This window comes from Enoplosus armatus, chromosome 20 (genome assembly GCF_043641665.1).
Source record: "Enoplosus armatus isolate fEnoArm2 chromosome 20, fEnoArm2.hap1, whole genome shotgun sequence".
NCBI lineage: Eukaryota > Metazoa > Chordata > Actinopteri > Centrarchiformes > Enoplosidae > Enoplosus > Enoplosus armatus.
This window is the reverse complement of record NC_092199.1, coordinates 12,256,168-12,277,297: the sequence shown is the minus strand read 5'-3', so window position 1 is coordinate 12,277,297 and position 21,130 is coordinate 12,256,168. Positions and strand designations below refer to the sequence as shown.

At 43.9% G+C, this 21,130-nt stretch overlaps 4 protein-coding genes across 5 annotated transcripts; 2 read left to right on the top strand and 2 right to left on the bottom strand.

The window, feature by feature from the left end:
* Nucleotides 1–300: 300 nt before the first annotated feature.
* LOC139303402 (circularly permutated Ras protein 1-like) lies at nt 301–8,560 on the top strand. 2 transcript variants are annotated; one of them, XM_070927208.1, is made up of 21 exons: nt 309–346; nt 635–736; nt 1,454–1,711; nt 2,490–2,702; nt 2,802–2,942; nt 3,045–3,125; nt 3,231–3,304; nt 3,522–3,707; nt 3,818–3,859; nt 3,983–4,072; nt 4,258–4,409; nt 4,525–4,606; nt 5,002–5,132; nt 5,296–5,380; nt 5,484–5,590; nt 5,731–5,843; nt 6,922–7,039; nt 7,563–7,703; nt 8,020–8,113; nt 8,210–8,236; nt 8,328–8,560. In XM_070927208.1, the coding sequence occupies exons 2-21, from the start codon at nt 646–648 to the stop codon at nt 8,415–8,417; spliced, it is 2,316 nt and encodes a 771-aa protein (XP_070783309.1). In that variant the 5' UTR covers nt 309–346; nt 635–645; the 3' UTR covers nt 8,418–8,560. The 2 variants fall into 2 exon arrangements, with proteins under 2 accessions (XP_070783310.1, XP_070783309.1); XM_070927209.1 differs by lacking the exon at nt 8,210–8,236 and having other exon boundaries at nt 301–346.
* Nucleotides 8,561–8,975: 415 nt separating this feature from the next.
* On the bottom strand, nt 8,976–10,111 carry gjz1 (gap junction protein zeta 1). Its single transcript, XM_070927712.1, has 2 exons — nt 9,975–10,111; nt 8,976–9,694 (listed from the first exon to the last, which is right to left on the bottom strand). The coding sequence occupies exons 1-2, from the start codon at nt 10,057–10,059 to the stop codon at nt 8,976–8,978; spliced, it is 804 nt and encodes a 267-aa protein (XP_070783813.1). The 5' UTR covers nt 10,060–10,111.
* Nucleotides 10,112–10,723: 612 nt separating this feature from the next.
* znf668 (zinc finger protein 668) lies at nt 10,724–13,399 on the bottom strand. The gene is made up of 2 exons (XM_070926635.1): nt 13,290–13,399; nt 10,724–12,711 (listed from the first exon to the last, which is right to left on the bottom strand). Exon 2 carries the CDS (start codon nt 12,701–12,703, stop codon nt 10,724–10,726), a length of 1,980 nt encoding a protein of 659 aa, XP_070782736.1. The 5' UTR covers nt 12,704–12,711; nt 13,290–13,399.
* Nucleotides 13,400–14,929: 1,530 nt separating this feature from the next.
* Nucleotides 14,930–20,184, top strand: znf646 (zinc finger protein 646). Its single transcript, XM_070927539.1, has 3 exons — nt 14,930–17,544; nt 17,763–18,842; nt 19,290–20,184. Exons 1-3 carry the CDS (start codon nt 14,933–14,935, stop codon nt 20,182–20,184), a joined length of 4,587 nt encoding a protein of 1,528 aa, XP_070783640.1. The 5' UTR covers nt 14,930–14,932.
* Nucleotides 20,185–21,130: the final 946 nt, after the last annotated feature.

Below are 21,130 nucleotides of genomic sequence, written 5' to 3'. Positions count from 1 at the left end.
GTGTAGGATATGCTTTTACTTTGAAAGACTATTATCTATATTATTCATCTTGACCTTCAACACTTTGCTGCCATGTTTCTCTATTCAGCTTCTATTCTTCCACCCATTTCGTTTACATTCATGAAATGTTTAACTAGAGTTGGGCAATATGCGATAAATCTCTGCCTAACCACCCAACCTCGCAGCTTTGTGCTCACACACACTGTAGTATCACAGTGGAAACAAACCTGTTGGACAAGATGTCTGAGACACACATCGTGAATGACAAGACGTCACACTGTAGTTGAAACATTTCTGAGACCTGGGAGGGTTTCAGGTTTATGGTTGCACTGTTCTGTCTGCATGGGTAAGTACATCTTACATATGCTTATTTGTTAGAGGATTTGTTCATCTTAAATTGCTGAATGATACATGCTGGCTGCAAGGTTTCTTTTATTGGAATGCTTCTTAAAGGTGTGTCAAAATGGTAAAACCTGAATGTCACATGATCCCCAGAGGAAATTATACTGTAATTACTTTGATTGCCGTGGATTAGATTGTAACGCAGCGTGTTATGTGTTAAATAAGTCAATGTAGACTCCTCCATGTGTTATTGTGTGCCACGTTCTGTTAAATAATGTGTTTTATCTCACAGTCAGGTAGACAATGGAATTTGCTTGTGGGTTTGTTTACGTGCCGCCATCAGTGACTCAGAAGGACGGCCAACGATCCAATGCCCATGTTATTAAACGTTCAGGTATGATTTCTTTCAAACGCTCCCAGGCATCTGACATTAAAGAAAAATATAAAATATAAATCTATAGCACGAATGCAGAGATCACTAGCTAGACACACTGATATTTTCAATGCAGCTTCAGTGACGTTTCACACCTGAAATAATTTCACATATCTAAAACATCGACAGTAAATATCAGATTTCAGTGTCAGATTGAAATAGTGCCTTTGTTTACTCACCAGTCTGAAGAAATCCACAAAAGAGACACAAAGCTTTCACCCTGCTGTCACTACGTCTGTCACTGACATCTCACCTACTGTCAGATCCATTCTCTGTCAAAAGGCATTCTGGGAAATGTAGGACTTAACTGAACTTTACTTAATCACAAAATACCTGCTAGTTTGTTTTGAATATAAAAGATTGTGTAAAGACTGTGTAAAAGTATCTGTCAAGTGGATTTTTCCTTTCATCAGAGCTTTCCGGGTGACTGGTTGGTTAAGTATCATTATATATTATGCAATCAGTGACACACACAACCTCTCCTGTCTATCTTAGGAGATATTCCTTTCAGACACTTTGCTTTGCTCAGTAAAAGCCATCTGCCACCTGAGTCACATTTTCTTCACCGCACAAAGGTCACCACTGCACCAGTTGTTTTGTCTGCGCTCACATTGCTCTTGCAAGAAACTGTTCTCAAATCCACAGCCACTGTACATGATTTTTTTTCATGTTTTTTAGCTCTTCTCCCTCCTGTTAACCGGATCCGTCCTCGCATTCCTCCCCCTCCTCCTCCAACAAACTCTGCAGAAGCCAAATCGACGAAATCCATCCCATCTCCCCCCAACATTATTGAACAGTTGGAGAAGAGCAGGGAGGTGAAGAAGGCTGTGAAACCCACAAGCCCGCCCTATGAAAATGCAGAATTTCACAATAAAAAGGAGGCAGCTTCTTCCATCAGTATAACCCCTCAGCAGACAGCACTTCCTCGAAAAACAGGTACTGTGAATGTGGTAATGTCAGTGCTAATGTGTGGCTGAACAAGTTTAGTTTCTGTGCTATAGTGATGTCCCGATTACCTTAGCTGCCATTGATATCTTAAAGGAGTAATTCACCTTGATGATGATGGCCATCTTTAGGCTACACCTTTGTTCAGATGCAAGAACATTTCTTCGCATGTGCAGCAAAATTTGTCATCAAAGGATTTCAGCATGAGCCTAAAAAAACGTATTTTTCACTAGATTGCCAGATGCTACAACATAAAAAACACAGACGTGTGAATGCGCCCAGAGGTCTGTCAATGATTGTTATTTTCAATGACAAAAATAAAGTGTTTTCTCATTACCTCTTTTGGTACCAAATCATGCGGATAGTTTATTTGTAGTATTTGTCCAAGGATTGAGATATCATGAGTGGTGCATTTCATTTGGCCTGGAGGCAGAAATCACAGCGGTTGATGGCCTATCTCAAAATCTGAACATGTTAAACCAAACGTATTTGCATGGTTAGACATCACTTTAGGTTAAGGAAGCAGCATTTCAACCTTTTCCCTTGGCACTGACACCAATCCGACTTATTGGATTGGTGCATCCCAAAAGATTTGGCTGAACCGGCCCTTTAAGCCTGTATTTTGTTTGGTGGTAAATCACTGTGTGTTTGGTGGTCCACTGCTCTTATGTAGGTATTTCATTGAACTGCAGCCTACTAGTTCAGTGACAGTTTTTATTGTTTGGGTGAATTATTCCTTTAACACACTGCTCCCACCTGCTTTACCCAGCGCTTCTTCCGCCACACATGAGACCTGCAGCAAACAGCCAGCCACTCCCGTCCCCCAACACCAACAGTCAGACATTCACCTATGACCTCCCTAAAAGTGAGCCGGATTTAAATGCACAACCCTGGGACCCAAACTACTCATACACGACACCAGAAGGCACAGGGGTCCAGGTGAAGCTGCCAGCTGAGAGCAGCGTGTCGGCCATGACATCAGGTAAACGGACAACATGCCGTGTTTTCCAGATTTGAAGCAGCTTTGTGCAAATAGTTTTAAGGGACAGACAGTTTATTGCGTTCTGCTCTCAAACCTCAGCCCCTCCTCTTCCTCCGAGACCTTCTTTCATGACGTCAATGCCAGATTACCTGGTTCTGTTACCCACATCTCTCTCACCTCGCTCACCATCTCAGAAATCACTTACAGACCCGCCACGTGTCTCATCACCTGCAAGTAAAGGTAATTGTAACAGTCTCTGTCATGCTGTCACTCATTATGAATGCTTTGCACCACCGACGCAACACAAAATGCTTATTTGAGATGCTCTTGTTCCCAACTCAGGATCAGCAGATAAGGGGCTTCTGCCGGGGAATCCTAATGTGGTCCTCGTCAGTTTAGGGAAATTACTCTCAGAGGAAAGAGGTCAGTAAATTTTGATCATCGCCATAAAATCTTCACTATCTACCGTCTAGTTTTCATTTTCAGTCCCATTGGCTTATGATGACGATCATGTTTGCACATTTCCAGTGCAGACCATACAGGGGGAACCCGCCACCTGCTCCCAGTGTGGCTCTGTGCTGGACTCCTCCTATGACAATGTGGTAATTACATACTGTATTTCATTTGGCTTTTATTCTGAAACTGTAGTGACACTATTAAGAGTCATAACCTTAAATCTCTTTGTAATCATGGGAAATAGAGAGCGTGACAAACTCTTAGAGGCAATATTGATCCTAACATAATGAAACAATGCATAACTGGGATTTGTGTGTCTCTGGTTGCTCTGACTGAGTCCTCTCTCCTTATGCTGAACTACAGGTTAATATGTGTTACTTCTGTCAGCCCTGGGAGTTGACCAGCTCTACCAGTATGACACAGTGTCCTCCATGTGGTTACCAGGATAGCCTCTTTTTGCTCCGTCCTGATGAGAAGCCCCTGTGTGCCGCAGACGCTCTGCTGCTCTTCTGCATCGACATCTCAGGCTCCATGAGCATCACCTCCCAGGTAAAGCCACATGACGGACACTGATCTCTTTCCTTTGTTGCTATCATGACAGTTGACATTCACAAATACAACAAGTGGTGTTTCAAGTGATCAATCTCTGTTGTTTTAAGGTGTCAGAGGGAGAGCATGTTGTCCACAGATCCCGTCTTCACGTGAGTTCTCGCTCATTTTCTCCTTTTAACGTTTGCAAGACACGACTACTACAATAACAGCTGTCCAAAGATGCTATCAAGATGCCGTTGGTGATAAAAAAAAAATCACTGTATTCAAACCAGTGTGTCCAGGAGGCCGTGTTGCAGTGTGTTCAGAGACTGAGTGAACAACAACCTGACATACGAGTGGGACTCATCACCTTCAACTATCAGGTACACATGATCGTCAGAGGCTTGATCTCCAAAAACTCACAACAGATTTGTATGTATATTTTACATTTTCTCCCTGATTCTCCTCAATGTTCTTTTAGTTGTCTATTTCTGTCTTTTAAGTTTGTGATTTGTTTTTCAGTTTATTATTCTCTCATATGAAGTTATTGTGTTGTATGTGTTGCTAGGTGACAATACATGGATATGAGAATTTCATGTCACATTTCCTGAGTGGTGATGAGTTGACTGACAGCGACCATCTGAAAGAGGCTGCAGCCAGTTTCCCCAGTCCACCTCCACTCTCACAGACCAAGGACTACTTACAAAGACAAGTTACGGGGTGGGGGAAAGACCAGTGATTGGTGTATAATCAATTGTTTTTGTCTTTTATTACAAAAAAAGTTACATTATCTTCAAATAACAGATGTAGTTTTTGATCTTCCTCTTGTGGAAAGATTATCTGAAAGTGGGACCACGGCTCTCGGTCCTGCTGCCCTCCTGGCGATTGCGATGGCCTCCAGACAGCCAGGGTCCAAGGTAGGTTTGGTGTGTTTGTATGTTTTAGCCCATTTACACTTCACATATACTACATTATACATGTGACCTGTAGTGAATGACCATTTCACTGCACTGCATAGTTGCATAGATTCAGTAAAGCCCATAAAGTGTTCAGGCGCATAAACAAATAATAATAACTGAAAAGGAACCAGGAATCCCACACAGTGACGGTCACATGTACTCACACTTTTGTTTGTTGACCCTCAGGCTTGCATTCATTACCATCAATTTCTACACTTTTGCAGTGAAAAGTTAATATGATTTGTCATAAATGGTGTGGTGCAGTCCCAACACAATCATATGTCAATTCTTTCATTTTTCTATTTTCTTAAAACAATACAATCCTGATCTGCTTATCCCTGCTGATCTCGAAGGTGATTATCTGTACAGATGGGAAGGCCAACACAGAGCTGGGGAATCTGGAGGTGGAGGATAATGATGCTCGCACACTCCTCTCATCCACCATCTTCTACCAGGAGCTGGGGGAGTATGCCGCCAATCAGGGGTTGGTACACGTCTCCTCATCAATGTCAAGAATGGAACAAGCATTAAAAAAAAACAATTAACATACATTTACATACTTGAAGCACTGTTGCTCCACCAGTAACTATAAGACTTCTATTGGTGCTAATATTAGTACTAATGAGGAAATGTCCTTCTTTCATTAGTGTGACGGTGTCTGTACTGTCCATTGAGGGAACAGACTGCAGGCTGGATGAGCTGGGAAGACTCGCAGATCGCACTGGAGGGACAGTAAGAGACAGTTTGGACAGATTTTTATACTGAGCGGCAATATTTTTATTAGGCATATCACTCGTGTGTGTGTGTGTGTGTGTGTGTGTGTGTTATCCCCTAGGTGGTGATAGCAAGTCCCAAGAGGTTGCACCCGGAGTTTGAACAGATCATCAAAAACAGGACCACAGCTACACATTGCACTGTCACATTACTGCTGCCCCAATCACTGTGAGAAGACCTGCGCCTTATACCTTAAATACTAATATTTCTAAATTCTTCCTCAAGTGGTCTAGCTTGCACACAAATGTACTTTAAACTATATTACTAACAAAACCCACAGCATTGACTGATGTTCTCCTTTGGTGCAGGAGTATGAGAGGAGAGAGGGAAGCAGGACACAAAGGGACCAGAGAGGTGGGGAACGTGGACCCAGATACAGAGATCACCTTCCAGTTCGGAGCCAGTGAACAGGACACAGATGGTGAGAAAAGACTGGTATGCCACCACTGTAACAACCACCTGAAGGCTAACTGAAAGAAACATTCAGCTTGCCAGAAATAAACAGCCTCTTTAAGAAATTCACATTACAACAGATAATGTTGGGGTTTTTTACCTTTCCAGTTTCAGTTGCAGAGAAAAGTCTACTGCAACGTCTACTGCAGAAGCTGTCAAAGCAAACAAAGAAATATACTAGTCTGTCAGAAAGTGATAGCTTTCAGATCAAATTCACTCTTTAGCTGCAGCGTGGCTCCAGGGATGGAAATGTCAGTCTATTCATCGGTCCACCACTTTGATCCAGGCTAAAATATCTCAACAACTATTGGATGGATCGCCATGACATCTTGTACAGACTTTCATGGTGCCCAGAGTATGAATCCTAATGACTTTGGTGATCCCCTGACTTTTCCTCTAGCACCATCATCAGGTCAAACTTTGTCCATTACTTTGGTTTATTACTTTTTAATATCTGCAAAACTAATTCCCATCAGCCTTAGCTGCGCTTAATGTGTTTAGTGCTAATTAGCAAACGTTAGCATTCTAACAGGCTAAACTATGATGATGAATCCAGGTAAATATTGTCTGTTAAACATCAGCATGTTAGCATTGTTGTTGTGAGCATATTAGCATTTAGCTAAAATCACCACTGTGCTAGTGATGTTTGATACAGCCTCACAGAGCTGCTTGTATGGCTGTTGACTCTTATTCATAATTTAATACACAGCTTAGCTATTATGCATCTGGACTTAATAGACACTAATGAATTCTGCAGCAGTTCAACCTAAACTGGGAAAGGGGAGCAGCCTGTATTCAGAGTGGAGGGGCATCAGATGGGTCAGAGGTGGTTCATCATCTGAGCCAGTCTGACCACTGAGTCCTCATACAGGCCAGAGCACTGTTTGACTCGTTCAACCTCTTATATCAGCTAAATCTAAATCTACAAACCAAACCAGGCCGTGACACCATATTTAGTATGGTCAGAAAGCAACATGTGCTTCAAAAACACTCAACTAGATTGTTGTTTTTAAAAACCCTGAAACTCTTTATGTGCTTCTCTTCAGTGTCAGCTCCAGCCTCTGGTAGCCGTGTGTCCATCCAGCTGCAGATGAGGTACAGGCAGAGGAACGGACAGATGATGCTCAGAGTGATCACTGCAGACCGAGATGTTACTGATGACAGGTGATAATGATATTTCCATAATTACAGTTTTTCTTTTCTCACACACACTCACACACACACACACACCACTCTTGTACTGAGCTGTTTACATGCTTGTGGCCTCCTTGTACGCTTAAACAAGTCATTATCTTGTGACATCTTTAATCAACGAGGCGTTCTCCCCCTAAGGACAACAATTGATTAGATATATTATTTCATACCAAATCTCTGAGAACCTTTAGGCAAAGCAGTTTGGAAAATCCACGGAGACTGGCTGTTGCCGAGATACCGCAGCCCTTCACATCATGCAGAAATGATTGCAGCATGTAAATCGCATTTCTCATCCATTCTAACATTTAGTCACACAGCAAATGAACCTCTCAGCTCAGTCTGCCCGCTTCATATACTGAATGAAGGTCGTGCAATTCACCATCTGAGCGGCTACAAAGTGGCCCCTGTGTGTGTATGCGTAGTAATACAATGGCAAGGCTGAAGCTGTAAATGTTGCGAAGCACTCTTATGATGAAAGTGTGACCCTCCTCAGCTCGGCGGCCCTGTCCTCTCTGTCTCTGGCTATCATTCAGCTCAACTCGTCACAGGCCAGTGCTGCTCTGGCCGTCAGAGGCCGCTTCCAGGACGCCAGGAGGGAAGGAGAGCCGCAGAGGAAGCTGATTGAAAGAGCAATGTGAGTTACAGGAGGGACGGAGGAAACTCTGACTGACGTTGGTGTGTGGGCAACATGTAGAGTGAGAGCTGATTTATGCTGAAGTCTGACAAATGGATTTAATGAGGGAGGTCTGGTAATTGTGCAGGTGAAATTAAAAAAGAATTTAAGAGCATTTAGCATGAAATGCTATGAACAAAAATATGATTTTAGATGACAGATATGACTGCATTGGATTACATAAACTGAGAGCAAAACTCAAAGTAAAAAGTGAGTCAAAGGAAAATGGAAATCAGATGAACTGTGCTGTTCAACGTGAGTGTGTCTCTGTTTGCAGAGAGCATAATCGCAGTGCTGAGGACAGACAGACATACCAAGAATGGGTTAAAACCATGGAGCCAATATACAACAACATACATAACTTCACAAGGGTGAGTTTTTAACAGTATTTCTATCAGGTTCGGTGCCTCACGTTGGTTAGAATCACCACACTTACATAAATTAACTCTTTTGTTTTTCTTTTTCAGAGAAAATCTGTCATTTCAGACTCACAGGTACTTTATATCAGGTCCTTCGTACTGGAATACTTTGCCTGTTTTGCTCAACTTTTTCTGATAACTCTTCCTCTCTTCTTCCTCCCACCAGTCTCTAACCGACGCTGGTGCAGCGCTGCTCTACAGCATGAAGCACAGCAACAGAAAGTCCATCTCACTGAAGAATAAACAGAAACTCTAGCCAACTGTCAGCCTCCACCTTTTACCTCGTTGGAAGCAACTCAAGTCATGAATGACGAGCATAAATACTGCAGTCTGCTTTGATTCTTTGGCTGAATTAATTTTTCACAATGTAAATAATGTAAAACAGTATATCAACATAAAACATGGTATCACAAAAAAGCCTTTAAATAATTCCTTTCAGTGTTACACATGAAAGCTGCTGAGGCAGTATACAGTGTACATGGGTGTGTTTTAACCCTGTCCCTGTGGCAGAGTTTGTGTTTGAAAAAGCGGACTCAGAAACACCATCATGCAGCTAACACCTAGATCCTGTTGTGTCAGCAAAACACATCTCACAGCATGCACACATGTAAACCTCCAACACAACGGTTAATATAAAGAAAACAGAAGATTTAATAACACAAGAGCAGGTATGCATTATTTTACATACTTTAAAATATACAATATATGCACTGAATGTTGTTCAGAAGATCCACAATACAAACACAGTAAATATGTGATCATATAATTCTTTTATTTTACATCTGAATATTGTAAAGAAAAAAGGTGTCAATATTTAAAAGTTGCAAAGGTAGTGAACAATGGAGTACATGCAGAATAAGACTGAGCAAACAATAATCAGGCCTGAGATGGAAGACAAAGCATAAATAGACATGCGTTTCTCTGGGGCGGCCCTCACAACACAAACATATAACTCTGAGCACACATCTGTCGTGCATCTGTATGGACCATTATTCAGTGCTGGCAGGTTCCAAGAAAGCAGAATATACACAAACCAGGCTTCAACCAGAATACGCAGACCGATGCTGAACAGGTAGAAGCCCACTGTGCCTCTGTCTCTGTGGAGATCTATGACCATCTTGCCCTTGGGGTCTGTGGACACAACCTGAGCCTCCAGCTCCGCATCAGTCTTCACCTGAGAGCTCCTCTTCTGGGCCATGGAGCGCAGGTGGGAGGCGAACAGCTCCATGAGCAGGACGGAGAGGATCACCAGCACGTAGATGACGTTCCAGGCCACCATCATGGGTTTGTGGAAGTGTCTGTTGAAACAGGCTCTGGCGCAGATGCTGTCTCTGGTGCCGTTGCAGGCGAAGTCTGCATCCAGTTTGGTGAAGGGCAGCTCAGCCAGGAAGAGGATCACCAGGCGGACGCACAGGAAGCCAAACCACAGGGAGCGGCACTTGTAGGTGGTGGTGGCATCCACTGCCGTCCGCAGGATGGGGATGAGGCCCGTTACTATGGCAGCCATCGTCACTCCTGGATTTTGTTGGGAATCTTGAAAGTGGGGAAGTTGGAAAAACAGATCATTTCACTTTCAAACGTGATCATATATCATTTTAGATTTTTATGTCGTTTCAAGTGAGTTTATAATTCCAACTGTAAAAGAAATACAGTTAAAATCAACTTTTGTTTCTGGCAGACAAGTTAAGCAGCGATTGAACAGAATCTTTGCCCTTTACAATAAAGGAAGACTCCATCTTTAAATAGGATCTTAATGTACTTCAAGGTCAAACTCATTAACAGGTATGAAGTGTGTAGCAGTAAGAGAGCTTACCTTTAAGAGCTGCAGCCCGCTGATGGAATACTTTCACGCTGGCTTTGCATGCGTCTTTTATGGGGGCAAGAAATGTCATTGTCATCGATATACGTGTTACAGTTTGTCACCAGATGATTTGCTGACTTTTCGTAAGCATCTCCCTCTTCAACATTTAAGTTGCTCGTGCATAGACACTGAAACAATATGAACACAAGCTGGTTTTGCACACAACGAAAAAAAAAAAAATCACTAAAACATTACTACTTTTTACACATTACACGTTTTTTATTGGTATAAAAAATTCTGATTGAACATTTTGGAGCATTTTTTATAATATTAGGTGATACTAATAATTACAAGGTGAAAGTTACAAATTGTTTCAACAATTCAGAAAGAATTTAAAACAAGCTGTGATTAAAAACTCATAAAAACTTGTTACATGAAATCACATTTTAAGTGATATTTTAAAGTGATCAGCATAAATGTTTGCAACACCACATTTTTATGAAGAGATTAAAACAGATACGACAATTTCATAATAGGCTACATATAGTACAATATATATTTTACAACATGATCATCATACTTAACATCTTTCAAATATCATGGCAATAAAAAACAGTGACAAAGCACAGACAATTTACATGAAGGAGACTTCAAGAACTTTTCTTGAAAAATAACATTTCTGTCAAAATCAGACCCATCATCTAAAAAGATTTAAGGCCACTGTCTAAATATATTGTGGAATCAAAACACTAAAAAAAAGCTTAAAGTCCCTCTTCTTTGACTAAATACTCTGGCAGAGTCTGAAAAGCAGTCACGGGTACAGTCACTGGAACGGTCAGGGATATGGTGCTGGGTTCAACAGTGGAGGGGGGAACCTCACTGGGGGGTGGAGGAGAGGGAAGTGGGTCAGTATGAATAATGTTTATGTCGCTGAGCTGCTGGGCGGCCGGAGCCGAGTCTGCATGAGTCCGTAAGTGCTTGCGAAGGTAAGCAGCAAAAAGGAAAGCTTTGCCACAGTGGGGGCAGCTGTGAGGTTTGCTGGTAGAGTGGATCTTCTGGTGTTTACGTAGTCCAGATTTGTTGAGGAAGCCTTTGCCGCAGCTGCTGCAAACATGAGGCCTCGGCTTGGGATGCTGCTTCTCATGCTCCTGCAAGTCTGCCAGCTGCGCAAATTCTGCCTGGCAGGTTTCACAGACATGCGAGCCCAGTGGCACGATTTTGGTAACAGTTGGAGGAGTGGAGTCAATGGAGTGAAGATTTTCATGCGCCTGAACTTCATCCCAGCTTCCAAATGTAGCATCACAGTGAGTACAGGAGAACTGAGGTAGAGTTGTGTGGGCAGTGAAGCCTGAGGCTGACCCGGCCTCTGTCTCCTGTTGTTGTTGTTGTTGTTGTTGTTGTTGTTGCTGCTGTTCAGACAGGTGAGTTCTCTCATGTTTGCGCAGGCTTGAGGACACCACGAATGACTTCAAACACTCCTCACATTTGAATGGCCTCTCTCCAGAGTGCACACGGCGGTGCTTGTTGAGGCTGGAGCGCTCAGCGAATGACTTGTCACACTCAGTGCAGGAAAAGGGCCTTAGACCTGTGTGGACAAGCATGTGGCGCCGCAGATCCCAGGATGCTACAAAGGCCTTGTCACAGCTCTGACATTTGTAAGGCCGCTCTCCAGAGTGGACTCGTTCGTGCACGGCCAGATCAGCTGGCTGCCGGAACCTCTTGGAGCACTTGTCGCAGGGGTAGGGCTTGAAACCCAAGTGGGCTCGCTGGTGGCGACGGAAGCTGGAAGGGTCAGAAAACATCTTGCCACACTGCGGGCAGAGGAACGGCTTCTCACCAGAGTGAGTGCGGAGATGAGACTGGTAGGAGGACAGCTGGGTGAAGCCCTTGCCACACTGCTCACACTGATAGGGTTTGTTCTGGGAGTGAATGCGCTGATGGCAGGCCAGGGAGGAGGAGCGGGAGAAGGCTTTGCCACAGTCTGAGCACAGGTACGGCTTTTCTCCAGTGTGGGAGCGCTCGTGGTTTTTCAGGTCCTTCAGTTCTGTGTATGTTTTTCCGCACTCGTCGCAAGCATACGGCCGATGGCCCTGGTGGTTCCTTCTGTGTTTTCGGAACACGGAGGGGTCGGCAAAACTTTTACCGCACTCGGCACAGAAGTATGGCTTTTCTCCCGTGTGAGAGCGCATGTGCACCTTCAGTTTAGAGAGGGTGGGGTAGCTCTTAGAGCACTGACGGCAAGAATAAGGACGCTCTCCACTGTGCTGTGTCATATGGATCCTCAGGCATATAGCTTGCATAAAGGCCTTACCACACTCTGTGCATACGAAAGGTTTCTCCCCAGTGTGAGAGCGGCTATGGTTGCGTAGCTCTGTGGGCGTCTTGTAAGCCTTGTGACAGTCAGGACACTGAAAGGGGCGCTGGGCTGAGTGAGTGCGCTCATGCTTTGACAGCTGAGCCTTGCTCGAGAACGTCTTAGTACACTGAGAGCACGAGTGTTGCTGCTGACGGTCCTTTACATGAGCTGAAAGCTTGTGGCTCCGCAGGGCTGACAGGCTCCTGAAAGCCTCTGTGCATGCAGAGCATTTGAAGGACAGTTTGGCTTTTGGAGGCCTGCCTCTGCCACGTTTTTTTGCAGGCTGATCCCTCATCAGCTCTTCCTCTTGTTGGCTGTCTTCGTCATGTGCAGGAGGGGTGTACTGCTCTGCAAGAGGTGGACTGCCAGGCTGAGGAGAGGCCATCTTTATATCTGCAAAGAGATTATATAAAAATAGCTTTGTAATAATTATGCAAATAAACAGATCATTAGCAGCACAAGGACATAAGACTGGTAGATTGTTCCACAGCCACAGGCTTAAGTCCTGTGACAGATATGAATAAGGAGAGCTGATCGTCAGTGACTGGCTGATGATGGACCAGAAAAAAATCTGTGTAATAACATAATAACAGAAATATGTGGGTGTGCATTAAATCACAAAATGGCTGGCATTAGGACCTCAGGGACAATAAGCTAACCGCTTTGATGCCAGAGGAAGTTGGCGATGCAATGACAGGGATCACTGTGTGTGAATGACTGACATGTGCCCGACCGGAGACGAGGATCAAAGATTACTTGTCAGTGTGATGGCGTTAACAACCGGATACGATATGTGCGTATTCATTTTCGCTAGCTTTCTTGCTAAACATTTTACTAACTCAAAATGGCTGGCTTTAGGACCGGCTGCACCAATTCTGTCGCCAGTGTCTTCCTCATCATGATTAGACGGGGATGGATTTAGCTAACATTAGCAGTCTTGTGGGCATTAGAGAAACAAAGGTCTTTCTTACCTGAATCAGGACATTAATAGTTGGTCGATAATGCCTGGAAAAACGTCTAGGTCCACGACTGCATTTACTGTGAGACACGGTGATTGCTGTTGACTGGCTGCAGGATGGGGGACGGCTCTAGGACCATGATGACGAAAGCTCTCGGCAAGCCAAGTGTGCAACATTTTAATGCGTTTAACGGTAAAAATATAAATAAATACACATAGGAAATGTTTTGGAACCCCCCTGGTAAAACATGGCAGTCCCAATAAAGCTAGCAGGCTATCTGTCATGATGGTAACACGCGTGTGAGGCCGAAGCGAAGATAATTTACAATGCTCATAAGTAAATGGCAGCGATAGCTGCGTAAGCTAACCTAGCTGTCTGAAGCAGCTGTGCTTCAGGAGTTTTAAGAAAAACCAGCAGCAGAATAGTGAGATTAACATTTAAATTCTTGGTTTCTATTTAATGTTTGCTTTGTGCTCACTTTGACGGTGAGATCGCCGCAGTTTGTGTTGACTCAACTTTTAGCCCATCAAATGTTTGTTACTTTTGAGAGGGAAGTATTTCTCTGCTGCACATTTCCTGTTTCCTAGCAACAAGAGCAATGTGGAAATGGGGATGGAAGAAAAAAAGACAATTGGAAAAAAGGGGGTTGCCCTATACATAAGAATAACGTTTTTAAAATAATTAATGAAAATCTTTCTTCGGAGGCTTGTATTGAATCAGCACTGCTGCAGGTATTTAATATGATTCATTTGCTGACGTTGTGATTCCGTGTTGAAAACGACTTGGCTTTTTGGTGCAATGTTTGTTTAGCTAGCCATGATTATGCTAGGTGGTAGCGCGCTAACGTTAGCTCACTATACCATTATACAAATTTAGCCATCGTTAACCTGTCCGCTCTTCCTATGACCTGACGAGGACGCGTGTGTTCATTCGCTTTTTGTTCATAATGTGGGGAGAATATGGGTATTAGCCGTGGCAATACATTTGTGGGGAGAGGCGTTGGTCTCCCGGTTTATTGACATAGCTAGTTCAGTTAGCCTACTGGTGCAGAGATGTAGCAAAACATGTCAGGCTGGGTACTGTTTCTAGCCAGCTGCATTTAATTTAATAAGTCTGTCAATGATGGCGGTTACCTGCTGCCAGAGATGCATTTTAACCAACGGACTGTGGCTGATATTTCCAAAGATTTACTGACTTTGACATACAGGGAAATCAGGGATCAACACCTGTGAAGCACAAATTATGAGATGTTCACTGTTGCACAGGTTAAGTTGTCAATTTGTATTGCAGAATGATTGCTTGAAGAAAACAACTAATTTCTTTAGGGAGATATGTGAAAGGTTATAGATATATATATATATATAACTACCTTTTTAATGTATACATGACCTATTTCATAAAACTGAAAACTGTTACAGCTCTAACTGGCATCTCTTCTGTCCTCAACAGCTCAATTTGCCTGCTTCTCCTAAACTCAAGTTACTCTCCTAATTGTGTGGAACTGGTTCTCAACATCCCTCCCAGGACATTCCCTGGACCTTATTTTAAAGAACCCACTTCTTTTTTATATGGACAATAAAGGCATGTAATGCATTTCCCTCCTGCATATTCATACACCCTGTGTCTGGTACACTTAATTCGATCATTATCTTGTAATGGCAGTGCAAGATCCTGGCAGGACAACAGGTTTTCCTTGCAAACAATGTGGCATGGTATGTCCCAATATGCCCAGTCTGCTCGAGCACATGGATGCTCACCTTCAACAAGAGGAGGAACGCAAATTTAAATGTGATGAATGTGGACGTGGTTATAGGCATGCTGGTAGCCTTGCTAACCACAAAAAGACTCATGAAGTGGGTTCTTTTCGATGTGACGTATGTGGTAAAGAAAACTCTAACGCTTTGGCCCTGAAGAGTCATCTCCGGAGCCACACTTCACAGAAAAAGTACTCCTGTGCAGAATGTGGGAAATCCTTTCGTCTGGCAACACAGCTGGCTACGCATGAGAGGGTTCATCTTACCAGGCGAGTGAAGGAGCAGTCATATAGAAAGGTAGACATGGAATATCCCACACATGAAAATAGACATGAAATTGAAAATGATCACCCACATCATCTCAGTGAGCAGTCGACAAGTGTTGGGATTTCTACAGAAAATATCCCAGCTGAGGAAAAGACGGAGGTTGTTTATAATGCACAATCTGAGACCTCTGATGATGCAGCAAATCGACCCTTCAGGTGTGATTTGTGTGACAAATCGTACATACACCATCGAAGCCTGACTAATCATAAAAAGACTCACCAAGTGGGAATGTTTGAGTGCACAGTGTGTTTCAAACTGTTCAATAACATGGCTGCCCTCTACAGCCACCAGAGAACTCACAAGGCAAGAAGCGGGACAGACCCTGGTTCAATGGGTGGGTCATATGCAGGCACACCACTGGACCAGTTTTCACCTGAGAGCCAGGATGCTCCAGTAAATTTTTGCCATTTGTGTCAGGTACTATTCCCCAATGATGAGGAGTTCCAGGAACACATCCAAATGCATAACTCTTCATCTCTGTCATTTGGGCTTCAAGACTCCTTGTCAGAGAACCATAATATATCATATGATAACAGTATTGCTTCGCCTGAGTCAAATTTTTATGCATCTCCAATAAATAATGTTCCTTCAGTATCATCAATAGATAATCACGGAGGCTTTGATCAGCCACAGGAGCACATCAGAAGTAACGGTCACGTGTACTCAGACTGCTCCAATAATCAAACACCATCTTCCAATAGCACTCAGGGAGAACCCCCAATCATGGACACAAGCATACTCAATCCTGCCCTGACGCACTCACAAAACGCTGTCAATGCAACTGAGGTGGACGAGACTTCAACTGTAGACTCTGATGAGCGTCCCTTCAAGTGTCAAATCTGTGGAAAGAGCTACCGGCACTCTGGGAGCCTCATCAACCACAAACGGTCACATCAGGTTGGGATTTACCAGTGCTCCATCTGCAGAAAAAGCTATCCTCACCTGGCCGCCCTCAAAAGTCATCTTCGTCTTCACAAAGCTCAGCCGTCATCTTTTAGCCTCATTGCTGAGGGAGACTGGCTCTCCTCAGAACCTCTGACTCTAGATAACCAACAGGGCTGCTCCTCCTCTCAAGACGAGGAGGAGGATGGCACTCACCCTGTGCTCGGTATGGATCAGGAGAATGGAGCGGACCACAGCAATGGAGCTTTGTTCCATGAGCAGTTCAATCAGGACTTTTCCCAGGATATGACTGTGCATCTACCTCACAATGAACACCTGATGCAGAGGCACATGTGTGCAGACTGTGGTGAGACATTTGCAGATATTGCAGGGATTAAGTCTCACAGTTGCCCACTGCTACAGCAACAACACGACACTACTAGCAGTGGCTATGACAATGATATAAATTTCCAGGACAGTAATGGTCACTGTGCCATTGGAAATCCAGGGAGTAATGTAGAGTTCCATGATCTGAATGGTAACCACGACCAAAGTTACTTTGAGCAGAATTTCCATGAAAATATGAGCAGTGATCAGCTGAATGATGGTGGAGAAGGTGATGACGCTGATGAGGAAGAGGATGATGGAGATCTTTATCAGTGCTCTATATGTGGAAACAGCTACACCAGCATGAGGGCTCTCAGGAGCCATCTCCGAGGGCACACACAGTCCCACAGTACTCCTGCAAGCTCAGGGCCTTCTTCCATGTCCTCCCACGAAGAAGTGAAAGATGATGAGTCTGGAGAGATGATGATCTGTAGCACATGTGGGGAGAGTTTCGCAAATAGGCAGGACTTGATAACTCATCAGCTTCTACACAACAAGGACCAGGTAGATAATGTTAATCATTTACATATGAACAACAGCGATGTGTCTGGAGGCAAGGAGGAAGCACAGAGTATCATCTGTGGCAGCTGTGGCATCTTCTGCACCAGCTACCATCATCTCGAGAACCATGGCTGCACAGCTGGGAGTAAAGATGAGTCGACACATGGTAAAGAGGAAATGAAAGTAAATAATGTCGCCCAGCATGAAGACACGGGCCACGTCAAAGAAGCTGTTGATACTGAGGATCGTCACTACAAGTGTGATCAGTGTGGGCGGTCATATCGACACGCCGGCTCCCTCCTTAACCACAAAAAGTCCCACAAAACAGGTGTATTCAGATGCCTCGTCTGCCAGAAACGCTTCTACAACCTGCTGGCCCTTAAAAACCACCAGAGGTCCCACTTTGATATCAAGAGGTTAGTTCCAACAAGAATGCATGCATCATTATTACATGTAAATTCTTACATTTTTCACTCATGTTGCAAACGTTCAATGCTTGTTGGAAATTATAATTGTTGCCTATAGAGTTTTTTGTGTTGCAGATGTGTTTTGTCATCACAGCTCTTTTCCTTGTGTTGACTGTTCCCTGTTTTGTAAACACAGAATTAACCATATGCCCTGTCTCCTCCCCCAGGCATACTTGTCATGAGTGTGGGAAAGCCTTCAAAATTCAAAAGCAGCTATTGAATCATCTGAGAAGGCACAAAGAGAACCAAGCCAAAATCCAGGAACTCAACAACCAGATCCAGGCCCTCATGCAGATGAATGGGAACAAGTCAGATGGAGGAGTGCAGTCCTTAACTTCAAATGCCAATCAGGCTTTTACCTCTTCTCGACGCTGCAAGCAACTGCCTGAAGGGAAGACAGGACAAACAAACTCTGAGACCTCAGTCAAATCAGAAGTCGCAGGCGACCGACGGCCTTTCGCCTGTGATCAGTGTGGGCGTACATATCGTCACGCAGGAAGTCTGGTCAACCACAGAAACTCCCATAAAACAGGTGAATATTACTGTTCTGTTTGTAACAACACGTACTCCAATCAGCTGGCAATGAAGAACCACTTGCGCACCCACTTTGCATATAAAAAGCACTCTTGCCAAAACTGTGGAAAAGGCTTTAGGGGAAAGAAGCAGCTATTAGCTCACATTTGTGCCGACCTCAGAAAGGATGCTGCTGGAGGCAGGAAGGGCCTAAAATCTAGATCCTTTAAGTGTAAGGAATGTAAGCAGACCTTTCTTTCTGTTGACCAACTGACAGCCCACATCTGTGACGGACCTTCAGGCAGCAGTGATGCACAAACAAATATGTGTTCAAATAAGGAGGAGCGGCCTTTCACGTGCAACATATGTAATCGCAGCTACCGCCATGCAGGCTCGCTCCTGAACCACAAAAACACCCACAAGACGGGACACTTCAGTTGCACCTTCTGCTCTAAGCCCTTCACTAACCCCATGGCTTTACGCAATCACACACGCATCCACACACAAAAGAAAAAGTACGTGTGTCTCACATGCGGTAAGGCCTTCCGTCTTGCCAGTATCCTGCACAACCACCAGAGGGTCCACAACCGGGTGGTGAGTCACTTCAGCTGTCCTGCATGTGGAAAGAGCTTCCAGGGCAGGTCTGGCCTGAAGAGGCACCGCTGCCGCAGAGGTCAGGAGAACTCCGTGAGGGCTGGAGTCCAGCAGTCAGAGAGGGGAGACAAGTGCTTCATGTGAGTTACTGTCTTACTGAGTATGTGAGTTTTTGTCTATTAGTCATCATTGGGGTAGTTTTTATATATTTTCTATATGTTAATAAAGCTGACCTGACTGATTTGTCACGGCAACATATCGGCCAGTATTAGCTTATTGCAGATACATCTGTACTACCAAGTTTAGTAAAATTAGTCCTGCTCAGTACATATCTTGGTTATAAATTTAAAGTATTTTTGTCAACAATGTTTGTTTATATCATGTGTTAATGTTAAAAACTAATATCAGACAACTTAAGCTTGAAAAGTAGGTCAGGCTATTTTATTATTTTGAAAGTATAGTCTTGTTTAATAATGTTAATAGTAAAGTAATCAAAGTCATTTGCAGGTTGATAAATAATTCACAGTTGGGTAAAATGATTTGAAGTGTAATATTAGGTATTGAATATGAACATATCCCTGCTGCAGGTGTGACCTGTGTGGGCGCTCCTACCGCCACGCTGGCTCTCTCCTCAACCATAAAAAGACACACTCCGAAAACCTCCACCACTGTTCCTTGTGTCTCCAGACATTTCCTGATCCTCTCACTCTACAGATACATTCCCAGATGAGGCGTCACTGCTGCCCAGAGTGCGGCAAGACCTTCTGTCTGGTCGCACACCTGCAAAGCCACATGGAGGTGCACTCAAAGGACCGGTCTGTGGTCTGCGGCCTCTGCCAGCAGAGCTTTCCCAACACAGCCAGCTACCAGCAGCATCAGGACATGCACCACAGGGCTCAGGACCCCTATCAACAAGATGTGGACGAACCTGTAGATAACAACATCTGCTGGGACTCAGGAATAAATCAGACCATGGGGATGGACGAGATACACAAACACGTTCCACCGCCTTTGTCCCATATTCCAGAAAGCATCACTGATTCACAGAAGAGCAACGACTCCGCCGGCACAGACGAGAAGAGCCACGTCTGCGAGCACTGCGGCCGCACTTACCGCCACGCCGGCTCCCTCCTCAACCACAAGAACAGCCACAAGACGGGCTCCTTCTTCTGCTCCATCTGCCAGAAAGAGTTCACCAACCTGATGGCTCTCAAGAACCACCGGCGCATTCACACCGAGCCCAAGCGCTACCAGTGTCTGGAGTGCGGGAAGGCGTTCCGCGTGTCCACTCAGCTCATATGTCACCGACGAATCCACACCAAAGAGAAGCCCTTCGCCTGCCTGCTGTGCGACAAGAGCTTTTCCAGCAAGTCCAACCTGCGGCACCACCAGAAGATGCACCAGAACACCCAGAGCTACGACTCCTCCTTTAGCATGGATGCTAACACGTTTATGGACTTGGACATGGGGTCTTTCCTTTGAAGTAGTGTGTACAAGAGAAGAGGACAGGTGCTCCTCTTATTTATCTGTTATTTATCCCTCTATCAATAATTGTAAAACAGTATTTTTTTTTCAGAAAGTGCTCCTTGGTCGTGACAGAAGCTCCTTTGAAGACATGCACATTTCGTTACGGACTTCCAGTCTTACCCCAGTAACTGATGGCAACATCACTTAAAAGTCTCCCGAGGGTTTATCGGTCAGCTTTTGATAAGGCCTGAATGTTTTCCACAAATACACAGGATCCCAGAGTACACCCCTCAATGACAAACCAACCAACCAAAGTGAACAGAAAAGTGCAGCCCAGGTCCATGTAAGAACATTAACCCTGATAACATGTTTTTGTAAGACAGTACTGTTCTAACGGTGATCTCTCTTGCTATGTATAATTGTGTTCAGTGCCTCTGTAAGTTCCTTAGGAAACAAAATATACAAACTATATTTATCTCTGAATCCTTTTGTTAGCTTTGCCGCGAGTGTCGAAGGACTGCTCACTCTCCTTTGGGATTTCACATAGGGCAAGCCTGTTATTAAGTCAAATACCTCTGGGTGTGTCCAAAGGTCAGTGGCAAAGTGATTTACTGAAATCATAATATCAAGTAAATAGTCGTACTGCTAATAATATTCACGTTGAGTGACATTGTATGCTAAAAATGGATGTATTTATTAATTTATTCCTGTTATTTTATGTGCATATTTTATTAGAATGTTGTTAAAAAAAAGAAAAAAAAAACTCTAAATCTCATGTAGCCTTTTAAGCAACGTCATCAGTCGATTTGTATTTACTTACTAGTTCTCAGTTACAACAGGCAGGAATGAATGAGCCGAGCATTATTGGCAGCACTCAGGGTAAACCTTCGAAAGGAACGTACCTGATGTGTAAAACATTGTAGATAATCAGAACATTTCAGCACTCTTATAATTTAGCTCA

Excerpts from the sequence above, each read along its gene's own strand:
- gjz1 (XM_070927712.1), bottom strand. The coding sequence starts at position 10,059 with ATGACAATGACATTTCTTGCCCCCATAAAAGACGCATGCAAAGCCAGC. Across the intron at positions 9,695-9,974 it reads GCGGGCTGCAGCTCTTAAAG|ATTCCCAACAAAATCCAGGA; the intron begins GTAAGCTCTCTT and ends CCCACTTTCAAG.
- znf668 (XM_070926635.1), bottom strand. The coding sequence starts at position 12,703 with ATGGCCTCTCCTCAGCCTGGCAGTCCACCTCTTGCAGAGCAGTACACC.
- znf646 (XM_070927539.1), top strand. The coding sequence starts at position 14,933 with ATGGCAGTGCAAGATCCTGGCAGGACAACAGGTTTTCCTTGCAAACAA. Across the intron at positions 17,545-17,762 it reads TCCCACTTTGATATCAAGAG|GCATACTTGTCATGAGTGTG; the intron begins GTTAGTTCCAAC and ends CTCCTCCCCCAG. Across the intron at positions 18,843-19,289 it reads AGGGGAGACAAGTGCTTCAT|GTGTGACCTGTGTGGGCGCT; the intron begins GTGAGTTACTGT and ends TCCCTGCTGCAG.
- LOC139303402 (XM_070927208.1), top strand. The coding sequence starts at position 646 with ATGGAATTTGCTTGTGGGTTTGTTTACGTGCCGCCATCAGTGACTCAG. Across the intron at positions 3,305-3,521 it reads ACTCCTCCTATGACAATGTG|GTTAATATGTGTTACTTCTG; the intron begins GTAATTACATAC and ends GCTGAACTACAG. Across the intron at positions 3,708-3,817 it reads CCATGAGCATCACCTCCCAG|GTGTCAGAGGGAGAGCATGT; the intron begins GTAAAGCCACAT and ends TGTTGTTTTAAG.